The sequence below is a fragment of the Antechinus flavipes genome, chromosome 2 (assembly GCF_016432865.1).
Source record: "Antechinus flavipes isolate AdamAnt ecotype Samford, QLD, Australia chromosome 2, AdamAnt_v2, whole genome shotgun sequence".
NCBI classification, from domain to species: Eukaryota; Metazoa; Chordata; class Mammalia; order Dasyuromorphia; family Dasyuridae; genus Antechinus; species Antechinus flavipes.
Window position 1 is genome coordinate 240,304,168 of NC_067399.1, and position 13,360 is coordinate 240,317,527.

The 13,360-nt window shown below is 35.2% G+C and overlaps 1 protein-coding gene across 1 annotated transcript in view; it reads right to left on the reverse strand.

Annotated features, from left to right (window-relative positions):
• Positions 1-13,360, reverse strand: part of BCAS1 (brain enriched myelin associated protein 1) — a 144,018-nt gene that overhangs the window by 19,529 nt on the left and 111,129 nt on the right. Inside the window, exon 11 of the mRNA XM_051976615.1 lies at positions 10,745-10,939. Coding sequence (XP_051832575.1) covers positions 10,745-10,939 — 195 coding nt within the window. The remainder of the gene's footprint in view (positions 1-10,744; positions 10,940-13,360) is intronic.

Here is a 13,360-nt window from a genome sequence, read left to right on the forward strand (position 1 = left end):
CCAAAGGAAGATAAAGTGAGGACAAAGTAGAATCGGTGGTAAAAACTATTTCCACTGTTGCTTGCCTGGGTTGCCCTTTAATTAGTTTGGAAGAATCCATTAATAATGACTTAGTTAAACTGATAGCTCACTAGCTAGGTTATCTCTAAGATTCCTTCTGTTTCTAAGTTCTTGCCAATTCCTACAATATCCATTATCAGCTATAAGGGATGCTAGTGGTCATGGAGGGCAACTGTCCTTTTAACCTAAAATATTTCTTGATATTGAGTACAGTCACATCGAAGCAGCCTGGTTCCCCCTTACCCCATCTGCCCTTACTTAGAATGCTTTAAAATATATATATATTTAAAAATAGAAAACTGAATTGAATCCAACAAAGTTGTTAAATAAGTTTTAATTGATAGAGACCAAAAGATAAAGATTGATTTTCAAATAGGTGTGTGAGGGTCTCTGAAATTCTTCTTGTAAGCTTGTTGACCCATGTAGTATCTGACTGTTTATATTCTATAATCAAGATTGTCCTGTAGGAAAAATAGGAGCTGATTTAAAGGGAGGAAAAGGAATCTTTCACCAGAGTGTATTCTGAACCATCTCCCACTGGCACAGATTTTATTGAGAGTTTGGAAACACAGTTGACCTCTTTCAGTACTGGCTTACACAATATAGTTCTGTCCATTTTGCTGATGCAGCCCATGACTTTCACAGTTCATGCTTTTATTTAATTTCTAGTCTATGTCTTACATTAGACTCCTCCACATTCAAATGCGTTCCAAAGTTCTATTTAGATTATGATTCCACATCCTCATAAATGAAGCCATTTGGGAAATGTGGAGAGCATAGGAAGAGGGGATTGTAACTAAACCTGCCACGACACTGGTATAGGGAATTTCCAGACAAGGAAACTCCCTCTCCCAGTGCCAGATGGAAACTCTTTTTAACAATGAAGGTCAGTATCTTCTTTGGCTTCCTTCAAGACTCAGCTCAAATGTCATTTTCTTCAGGACATCTTCCACAGTCCCTTCCAATCTTCCATTGACACAGTACATGATTTTTTTATACATAGTTGTATGTGTGTTGTCCATCCCCATTTGAATATAAACACTTTTAGACTTTGTTTTTTGCTTTTCTTTTTATCCCCAGCATTTATTCAGTGCCTGGCACGTAATAAACCCTTAGTAAATGCCTATGAATTGGCATTGTAATTTATTTACAGAGTGTTCATTTCGTTACTGAGAAGCTAAGTGACTTACCTAACACCTGGACCTGGAGGTGAAAAGACCTGAATTCAAATATGGTCTTAGACACTCACCAGCTGTTTGATATTGAGCATATTGCTCACTTTGTCTACCTCAGTTTCTTCATTTGTAAAATTGAGATAGTAATAATTACTTCCAGTGTTTGTTGAGAGGATGAAATGTGATATTTATAAAGCAATGTTAATTTCTAGAATTTATAAAAACTTTTAAAATTATGATTAGGAGTATTATTGTTGTTGTTATCCAGGGTGGCACAATAGTATTGCCAAGGGCAGGACTTGAACCTAAGTCTTTCTAATTTTGAGACCAGGTCTCTCTATCTGTTATGACTCACTGCCTCACTATGAAGAGATCAGTACAAAATGAATTTATCTGAAAAAAAAATTTGCAACTACTAATTCCAGTGATTGTAAAGAAATCAGTTTTCTGTTTTGTAAAAAATAATATTCTTTCTTTTAAAGAGAGCTTTCATTTTGATATTAGTTAAAAATTCGTTGGTTTAAGCTTTAATCGTACTTGGTTTTTTTTATGTCTTTTATAATCTCAAGGAAAAAGTAGTATTGAGGGTGTACCCATAGTGGCCACACAGAGATCTTGACTAGGCTAGTTTAGAGAAAGCAAACATTAACTACCTGAAAAAAGAGCTCTCCTATTTAAAATTCTTGGTCATACAGAAAAATATAAAGTGTTTCACTAGTTCTTTTTTTTTTCTTTGATAACTTTACTTCCCTCTATCAGCTGTTCAATAAATTTAAAGGTAAACTGGCTACTGAATGCAAGATGGAGTTAAGATGCCTCATTCATGAATTCATACATTCATTCATTCTGCCTTCAAAGTTTATTAAGCAGTGATTGTAAAATCTCAGTACTGGAAACTGGAGAAGATATTGTTTAAATAAGACAAGGTCCAGGTTCTCATATAGCTTGCAGTCTAATTCTAAGATAGGAGAAATGATAAAAACTACATAATACACATAACATTTTATAAGTGCACTAGAGAAATGCAAAACAAACTGACTAAGTGGGGTTTAATGGATTTATCACTCAAGAGGTCAGGGAGGGCCAAGGACCTTAAATTCTGAAGAAACCCTTAGAGGTTTCATGGGAATGGCTTCTAATTTTGGTTTTAAAGGCTGCGATTCAACAGGCAAAAAGGGAGACAGAGAATATTTTAGGAATAGACTATTATGAAAAAAGGCACAGAAACCAGAGTTATATATATGCTTGATTTTGAATAATTTCCAACTCTCTGCGACCCCATTTGGGGTTTTTCTTGGCAAAGATATTAGAATAGATTGTCTTTTACTTCTCCAACTCATTTTACAGATGAAGAAACTAAGTTAAATGACTTGCCAGGTCACAAAACTAATAAGTGTTTGAACTCAGTTCCTCCTGACTCCAGGGCTGATGCTCTATCCACTGTACTACCTAGTCCAATTTAGTTAAAATGTGGAATAAATGATATAAAGCTAGAAAAATATGGTACTGCCAGAATCTAGAACACCTTTATTGCTAGGCAAAGGAATTTTGGTTTTGTTTAGTGCATAAGAAGGAGCAATTGAATAAAATTTGGGCAAAAAAAAAAGATATTTTCAAATCTAGGCTTAAGAAAAATTATTCTGACACAGGTGTGAAGTAAGGGAGAGGGGTGGGAAGAAAATGTGGGAAGACCTGTTGAGTAAGCTATTGCAAGAGTCCAGGTAAATGGAAGAAACCATAGGAGTGAAGAGGCAATTGGAATAAAGAGGAAGGGGGTAATAGTGAGAGATGATGCAAAATTGGAAAACCCAGACCTGGGTTATTGAATGGATATGAGAAGAGGAAGATGAATGTTGGCTCATTTGATTCATAGATAATTCTATGATTGAGAACAAAGAAGATCACATTAATTTTATCAGGTTAACAGAGACCTGACCAAGGAATATGAACAGAGTGATAGTATGAGCAGATCTACTCTTCAGGGAGATTAATTTGTAGTGAGGTGAAGGCTGGAATGAGGACTCAACTTGTGGTTGTCAGTGGGGGGAGATAAAGTATACATTTGGAAAGATCAGTTAGCAGCCATAAATTAAACAGATGCTTTTACTCAGACACACATCATACTCAGCTAGTTTTTATATGGCATCTATTCCTGATAGAGTAATAATTACTTGAATTGCTTTAAAGGATTAAAAAAAAATGAATTTTGTTACCCAATTAGGAACAGAGGACAGTGATAATAAGCTAGTTCCAGATTGTGAAGGACCTAGAATGTCATTCCTCACAGCTATTTATCAGGTTAATCAGAAACAGAAATTGGCAAATCAAATGTAGTTCATGTTTAGGGGGAAATTAATAAAGCTTCATTTGGGATTTATGAATTTGAGGCATCCATAGTACATCCCAGTATAGGTATCCTATACTAAATCTAGAATGTCGCCCTGGAATTCAGAAGAGAGAAGGGAACTAGAAATCATCTATGTAGTATGACTAGGCCTATGATTATTTTCTTTTACCATCATCCTTTTACTGGAGACAGGACAGGAGTATTAGTGTTGGGTTTAGAGCATAAAGGATTATAGCAAACAACAACTATTTCTTACTCTATCTTCAAATTGTTTTTCCCTATTATCAGGGCTACTAGTTAAAAAATACTAATAACTTTCAAAATTTCTAATTTATATTAATTTATTTAAAGATCAAGTTAATTATCTATCTATTCATAGTAGTGGGAAGATGCAAAGGCATGGGAGAAATTCTGGTCAATTTGTATTTAATTGTAGCATTTAACCTAATCATTTGCATTCAAATGTTGGTAATAATGAGATCATTTTTATGTTTCTATACCGGTATGTTGTATTCCTACCCCTTGATACTCTGAGGAATTTAATGTAATATCTTTCATATATAATATTCAGCTATTTAACATTCCAGCTGAAAATGCCTAAAATAAGTGGTGAGCTTATATTCTTTTAAATGAATGCAAATGTTAGTAGAAAAGGAAACTGGGTTCTATTGACTAGAACTTGGAAATCAATTTGTACTGAAAAATTTTCTTGATATATTGGTATTTGACTTGTAGAATAAAACTGTGATATAAAGGTAAGCCTATTTGTTAATATTGAACATTTAAAAAAACAAAAACAAAACTTCAGCAAACCCCACAACCTTTTATACAGTCCATTAATTCTCGTCAAATAGTTTTTTTCAGGATGCTGATATTGACTTAAGACAGAACATTTTTAAAAGTGTATTCTTATCTGAATTTTGATAAATAGTGGATGATAATTTGTGACATTGACCAGTTCCAGCTGCATACAGATGTTGGGAATTCCAAAAAGGGAATGGGAAAGAGATTTGCTTTATTTTATTTTATTTTTTTGTTAGGTGTAACCTCCACATTAGTTTTCAACAGTTTGGGTAATTTCCATGGAATCAATATGCCGCTTGAATTTTACTCAAACTGAATTGAATTTCTTTTCAATTGATTTTTTAAAAAAGACTTCCTCAAATGAAGATTCCTATCCAATGAAAATCTTTATCCAGGACTGAGAGAATGCTGGTATAAAACTCGAGGTTTTAAGAAAAAGAGATATTGTGGCCTATGACATATAATAAATCATAGTGCATTGACAGCATTACAACTCTAACTCCATCTTAATGTTTTTATCTTCACAATGCCTGGCAAATCTGCCCCCTCTTTTTCACTCCCACTGCTATAACCTAGTATAAACCTTGATTACCATCTGTTTGAATTATAGCCTAACTGTTAACTGATCTTTCCCAATCCCCACCACCAGACCCCCGTCCATCCTTCGTCTCACTGCAGATTAATATCCCTTAGACTTAGATCTGCTTATACCACTTCTCCCTCAGATTCCTTACCAGGTCTTTAATGCTTATTCAGTAAAGTTCAAACTCCTTAATCTGGCTTTCAAGGCCCTCCCCAATCTGGAACTATCTTACTTTTATTGTTCTTTGTTCCCAACTGGGCAACAAAATCCATGAAAAAAAAATCCATTTAAAGCAACTCAGATATTTATTAACCTATCAGGAATAGATTCTATATAAGGACCAGTTGCATATAACTGAAGAGATAGGAGAGAAGTTTAAAAACAAAAATACTAAGAAAATGAGGAGAAATTAAATATGACAAAAATAAAATGCTTGGGATTGAGGTTTTTTTCTTTCCCTAAAAGCAGTTTCTAATCATATTCTGCCCAAAATATCAAACCAGTTTAAAACATTCAGTTATTTAGCCACAAAAGAACCACAGCAAGATGCTGTTTATACAACTTCTTAGGGGAAGGAGTTGATTTCAGCTACACCCAAAGCAGTCAGCAAGCAAGTTTAATATAGTCTCATTTTTATTCCATGACCCAGTTGCTGTTTATTTTAACATCTACCATTTTGGTTGTCATGTAGCTGTGCTGTGAGATATAATAGTAGCCTGTGGCCCTTGCTACTTTATTAAATTTGGCAAAGTTGAGATATTAGCCTATTCTGTAAATACTCTTATTTTTAAAAAGAAATCTACTTAAAGATCTTTCTTTGATCTAGAATCAGGAAAATATCACTAACAGTCTTATTTTGATACCTTTAGCAGATCCACAAGAAATCTCTAGGGGGCCATCTCCAGTTGTCCTGATCTATATCTGGCTACTAGATGGACAGAGTTCTTTCTTAAGGACCATGCCTTAAATCCACATCACTCTGGTTGTCATTGATTGGTTAAAAATAGGTCCCAGGCCAAGCCCCATTTGGTCTTTGTTTGGGCTCTGATTGGTTCAGAGTGAACATAAATAGCAATTGTTTCCAGTTTGGCCAGAAATCCTGAGGGTCTTTTCCTCCTAGATTGATTTTCTTTTTTTAAAACTAGTTAAAAAAGACCTTTCTTTGCTTTATTTTTTTCTTACCTAGTCTTAATCACTAATCAAACTGGGACCTGTTAAAGACCTTAGCTTAAAAAGGTCACAGTCTCCCACTGCATCCAGGCTCATCTCCAATCATCCTTATCTATATCTTGTCACTGGACCCAGATGGCTCTGGAAGAGAAGGTGAAACTAGTGACCTTGCACAGCCCTCTCTCACTTAAATCCAATTCACTTACATGTCATGGCATTATCTTCCTGACATTATGGTCTTCTTTGAGAATAAAGGACAAATAACAACAAGAAATCTCTACTTTCTTTCTTAATTTAAAGGTTTCTAAACTTTAGAAAAATTTATTAATGGGATAGATATAGCTCTTTCCTTTGAGCTTTAATTCAATATGTCCAAAACAGAACTAATTGCCTTTCCCCCTAAATCCATCCCTCTACCAGATTTCCTTATTTTTTTTCAGACTTGAAATCTCCGTGTCATTCTCGATTCCTCTTATCTCCCCACATATCTAAACTGTTGCCAGAACTTGTAGCTATCACTGTGGTTCAATGCTCATAGATTTTTATTTGTCCTATTTCAATAGCCTCTAATCAGTCTCCCTTCCATCACAGCTATCTTCCCATTTGAGTTCATGCTACACACAGCTGCCCAAGTGATGCTCCTAAGACTGGACAACCAAGACAAAATAAAACTGTCTGCTCTTGAGCAACTTTAGAGAGGAAGAAGATATCTATTTACACAAATAACTTTGAGATAAGACAAGTTATTATTATTACTTGTTCAGAGTACTTGTTGAGAGAAATTTGAGGAGGCCTTGAGTAGATAATCTAGTCCAACTTTAAATCCTGCTACATACCCTGCTTCCCTACTTCCACCTCAGACTAAATAACAAATAATTGTTGTTCTTTAAAAAAAGATGCTACCCCATGACTGTCCAATACATAGACACTTTGAATTTTTTTAGCAATAGATAGTAGCTTTGTACTACAGTCATCCATATTCTTACTCAGCTCCCTTGTGACCAAATAGTATAGTACAGAGAAAATCCATTAAAGTGCTGGACATGGAGTCAGAAGAGGTGAGTTCAAATCTAGTCTCAGATATTTACTAACTGTGGGTCCCTGGGCAAGACATTTACCTTTTCTCTCAGTCTCAATTTCCTCATCTGTAAAAATGAGTGATTTTAACTTTATACCTCCCTGGGTTCTTTTTAGCTCAAAATCTAGAATCCTAGGACTTGGTTCAAATTTATCTCTATTGCCATTTTTCTATATGACCATGGTTTCTGCCAGTTTCATGTGTAATATAAAAGATTCATGAATTCTCTTTCATTTCTAGATTAGTAGCATGAATTTATATATAGGCTATATAGAGAAATTATGCTCTAAAAGTTCATTGGCACCTAAGTTGCTTAGAACTCAGACCTGATTCTTTCCATAGAAACAGTGATATAAAAAGTATCTAGGTGGAGTTCCAGTCATTCTTACTTATTATTATTAAGTGCTAACTTTGTTGCAAGGCCTCTTGCTAATCATCTAACAGAGATTCAAAGATAAGTGAAGCTTATATCCTTCTCTCTTTGATCTTACAATTCAAATGGAATTATTAGGAGTGATTTCCCCCCAAAGCAGGACTTAAGTCTCTGCTTTTCAAGAGTTTACAACGAAATTCAACAATAATTATTTTTTTAACTTTCCAGTTCTGAGAAGCCCTGCAAACTTAAAAAACAAAATAGCATCCTTTCGAGTGAAACAAAATTAATCCCTCTTTATTGAGAGCATATCAACAAGAGCATAAAATTTAAGCAATAGATAGATGGAGTGCTGGCTGATCCTAAAGTCTGGCAGATCTGAATTTAAATCTGATCTCAGATACTTGGTAACTGTGTGACCCAGGGTAAACAATTTAACTTCTGACTGCCTTATGTTATATCATCACTTTATACCTGGACTATTGCAATAGTCTGCTGGATTAGCCTGCCTGCCTCAAATGTCTTCCCACTCCAATCCATTCTCTATTCAGCCATTAAAAAGATTTTCTTAAAACACAAGTCCATTAATGTCACCTACAACTTCATCTCCTACCATTTCCCTCATTATACTCCAGTGACTTATTCTAGGATCAAACACAAAATACTCTATTTGACATTCAAAGTGCTCAGTAATCTGTTCTCTCCTATCTTTCCCACTTTCTTATACCTTACTTCTATCACTTGCTCTGCAACCTACCAACACTGGTTTCCTGGCTATTCCATAAATAAAAGTCCCATCCCCAGGCTCTGGACATTTTCTCTAATTATCCCCTTCAAGTCAGAAATGTTCTTTGTCCTCATCTTTGTCTTTTGTCTTCCCTGGGATTCCTTTATGTACCAATTAAAATCCCATTTTCGTAGGAAGCCTTCTCAATTTCTCTTAATTCTAATGCCTTTCCCTCTCTTAAGTGTTTCCTACTTATTTTGCTTATATCTTCTTGTATGTTTTTGTTTGCTTGTCTCCTCCATTAGATTGTGATCTTCTTGAAGGCAGAAACTGTCTTATAGTATATGTTGTAGTTACATATATTATGTTATACATATATGTGTTATATTTATATTACTATACTATTGCTTAGACAAGATGCCTGACTCATTGTTGGTAGTTTAATGAATATTTATTGATTGATTGAATGATGAGCTACTAGAAAATTAGAAGATCATAGACCAAAAGCCAGAATAAATTTTAGAATTTTAGAGGCTATCTCTTCATTTTACAGATCAGGAAACTAAGATCTAGAGAGTATTGCTCATTCATACAGATAGTAGATTTAAATCAAGGGTCTCTGATTTTAGAAATTTTTTTGGTGATGGCGGTTGTTGATTTTAACTGTACCAAAGTTTGGGATAGCCAAAAATAGCAGCTTATATTTCTGTAGGGCTTTAATATTTTAGAAAATGCTTTCTTCACAATGACCTTATGAGGTAAGCACTGTAATTATTATTAGTCCCATTTTCTAGAGGAAGAAACTGAGACTTAGACCTGTTAATAATAACTCACATTTATATAACCCTTTAAAATTTTTCAAAGTACCTTACATGTATTCTCTTATTTAATCCTCATAGGATTGCTATGCTAATATTGGTCCATTTTAGAAGATGAAGAAAATGAAGATGAGAAAGATAAAGTGATTGGTCTAGTAAATATCCATTGTAGAATTTAAATAGAAGACCTAGGGCCTTCTGTCTCCACATCCAGTGTTCTAGCCTCTGCCCCGCTGGGCCTCCCAGTGATTTCTGTATGGTCACATAACTAATCATACTTGACACCGAATGTCAAAAGTTCAAATTGAACCAAAGTTCAAATTTGAATTTCCAAAATTAAGTTTATTCAAGTCTCACTTTAATTCCAACTTTAACAATCTTTCTATGTCATAATGCTAAAATCTATGATTATATAAATCATCAAACCTCTCAGGGTTTTAGTTTTTACATCTAAAAAGATAATAAACTCTTGCTTTATAATCCTGAGAAAAGAAGAGTCAGTAGGGAAATGATAGTTGTCTTCAAATATTTGAAGAGTTGTCATTTGGAAGAAGTAGTAAACTTTTTTTCTTTTTGGCCACAGAGCTAAAAACATAGGGTGGAACTTGCAGAGGTCTATTTTAAATCAGTGTCAGGGAAAACTGCTTAACTATTAGTCCGATGCAGAAGTGCAGCATGTCCACTCTTCACTAGGGTTTTCGAGTAAAGGGCTTGAATAAAGACTGATTGAAGAGGGTGTAGAAGGGAATTCTTGGACAATTATAGGTTGGCTCTGATGACCTCTCAGGTCCCTTCCAATCTGGATTCTGTGATTTGGTATTTCAGGAAGCAGGGCAAAGGATGTTTTCAGCTTGTAAATCCTTAACCCTGACCCAAATCTCTGTCTCAAACCACACAGGAAACTTCTAACAATGAACAGCAAGCTTTAAACATCTGAACTAACCATCACAGACTGAAGCACAGCAGAACAAAGAGCACAAAAAATCAACAATGAAAGAAAATGATTCCTGTCCATTTTCCCAGAACTGTCATTATTGACTCTGCTTGACTCTTATTGGCATATGCTCTGTCGACTAATTATTTTGTATTTTTTCTGTATGTATTTATATAAATGCATATTGTCCCCTAATAGAGTGCAAACTTTTCGAGGACAGGAACGATTTCCTTTTTATGGATTTGTTTTATATATTCAGTACCAAACCTGATACCTGGCACATGGTAGTGCTTTGCCATAAATAAATGTTTGTTGATTGATTATTTAACAAGATGGGTCAGTGTAATGAAAGGTCTACATTCTTAAAAAAAAATCCAGAAAAAAAGGAACAGTATGAAATAAGATATTTGTTTCACGTACTATAATTAGACCAAAGATTCTTTGGCATTTACTTTATTTTTTACCCATATTGATTTACTTTGAGTGATGCTATTTAAGGCCCTTGCTGGGCAGGTAATAAATGTGTATACCTTTTCATTCATATCAAATACATTATTTGTAGTCTTGCTATTCTAGACTGATTAAATAAAGGGATTATAGCAACTAATCTGTTTTGGCCATTTCCCACATTTGAATGATGAGGCTTAGCTCACCTTTCTCTTAGTCAGAGCTTACCAGTTGTCTGAGAAACAGCCTCAGGTTTGGTTTCCGTGGCTTGTTTTCTTCTGTGTTGGGCTTGGCTGGGACAGGCTCAGGACTTACAGCTTCTTCTTCATTCAGCTCTATAGTTTGTAAGGATGCTTCTATGTCCTCGGACTTTATAATCTCTACTGGTGCTTCACATGCTTCCTGGGTTTGGGTTTGGGTTTGCTTTTAGAGAGGGCCAGGTGTTAAGGTGGAAAAAATAACACTTGTCCATGAATTTTTAAAAAACGGAGTCCTACACAAGGACCAATAAACACTATCTATAAAGCAGCTCTAGGGTTGGGTCCATGATTGTTTCTACACAGGCTGCAAAAAAGGTTACTGGACTGGGGCAAATTGCTGTCAGGTTGCCAATCCCTTGGCCACAAGCAAAATGAATTCAAGTGCTCACAGCTTCTGTCCTTTCCAATTAATATAATGAAGGCTAGAAAGAAGGCATCCATCTATCCCATTCAGGACTCATACTGATTTCAGTAATAACTTCACAACTAGAAGTGATCTTAGAGATTATCTAGAAATTTTTTTTTAGAGATGAGAAAACTAAGATCCAGAGAGACAAAGTCACTTGCCTAGAGTCATATGGATAATAATCTATAATCTAATATTTATTATTTTTTTAATAAGTGGCAGAGAGAGGATTTGAATCCAGATTCTCCAAGTCTAGGAAGGTCCAAAGTGGCTATTCCTGTCCCACTTCTGTGACAGTCCCTCTTGTTTAATCTGCCACAGGGGTGACTTATACCAGCACTGTGTCGAAGCTGGTAAATGTACTGTCACACAATAGCCTAGGTTGAGGGCTGGCGGTGTCAGCTGTGATTCCCTTCCATAGCTTTCAAAGACATTGTTCAGCAGCAGCTGTGTAGAAACATTCTGAGCCATAGCAAAGAAAGAGTAGCGGAAAAGCCTCTCATTTCAATACACCTCCCATTCATTCATTCCCTGCTCCCCTTGGCTTGAAATACAATCATTTGCCCTTGTTACTTAAACAGAGCCCAAGCTTCAAGAAAAGAAATGAGTTTAAGCCAAGACAAGCGTTGCTAAATTGCTTCACACCCCTGGTGTTTGACCTAATGAGCTGTGAGCAGATTGCTGGGAGAGAAGGCCAGCCAGGAGAGCCCATGATGGTGGGGTAATTTACCTTCAATATGGTGTCAGGCCCAGTTCTGTGACTGCCTCCCAGTTTAATTCGTGATCATTTGCCTGACTGCCTCATTCTGCATCCTGCCCAGGATCACGCTTCAGACACCTGTTAGTTTTATTTGATCTCTGGGAAGCCATGGGTCTAGTATGTCTTATAGAGAACCCAATTTCTTCAACTGTGATTTGCAACCCCATATGGGATCTTGTAACTAAATTTCGGGACCACAAAATTATGATTTATTATCAGTAGATATTTGATTTATATACCTATTTCATATACTTGTATGCATGGAGTACCGTAAAATTTTTTTGAGTGAAAAAGTAGAAAAAGTTTAAAAAGCCCTATATAGAGCACTATTTTTTCCAGGGGAAAATTTGATGATATTTCTCCTTTGCTGCTATAATCTTGGATTTAGGGATCAGAACCAGATAGTGCTTCCTAAAAGATTGACATCAATAACTGTTTATAATTCCTCGAATTAATAGCCAGAATGTCACAATGGAGAGTCACCTAGTTTGAGACTCAAGCAAATTCTAGGTCAAAATTCTATTTTTGATATTTACAAACTACGCGACCATAGGCAAATCATTTAACTGCTCTGAACCTAGTTTCTCCATCTAGAAAACTGGAATAATATACCAGCATGACTATGAAATTTAAATGTATGCAAAGTACACGAAGCATGCTAGTTTTTGCTATTATTAAGGCTTGGTTGGAAAAGGGAAACAATTACTTTTTAAAATAGAATCATTTTGTAGAAAAGCATTTTCCATTTTTTTTTTTTTTGCCAAAATAGCTCCAAATATGTGCTCTGAAAAGATCCGTGATACACTTTATAGCCAGTTCTAGAACAGCATAGGCCATCTTAAAATCCCTTTATTTTCCATAAGACCTAAATATTACATTTAAGAGAAAACATTTACTGTAGGCAATACCATTAAGGTTAAAAAGATTATCTGTTTCTTATAGTTTTACTCTTAAAAGAAATACTATTTCAAGGAAAACAAATTGTAACTGAAATTTGAGATTTTCCTCAAGAATTTTAAATTATCTCCTAATCCAGTCTTATTTTAATTAAAAGTTATTCCTTCCAGAGTTGATTTAAATATGCTCTTCAAGGCCGGCAGAACTGAACCTCATGTATCCTTTTTAACTATTTATTTTTATAGGCTAAATATAAGGACAGCGGGAGTAGAATAGAACAGACTTAGGGTAAGAAGAACTGGGCATTCAAGACCTGGCTGCAAAACTAAGATCACCACCAGCCCTGAAGTTAGAGGGACTTGAGTTTAAATCTAACCTCAGACACTTAACACTTCTTGGCTGTGTGATGCTGGACAAGTCACTTAATGCCAAATGTGTCAGCAAAAAAAAAAAAATAAATTAAAAAAATAATAATAATAATAATAAGGGAAAGTCCCAAATCTCTGGGTACCTCGGTTTTC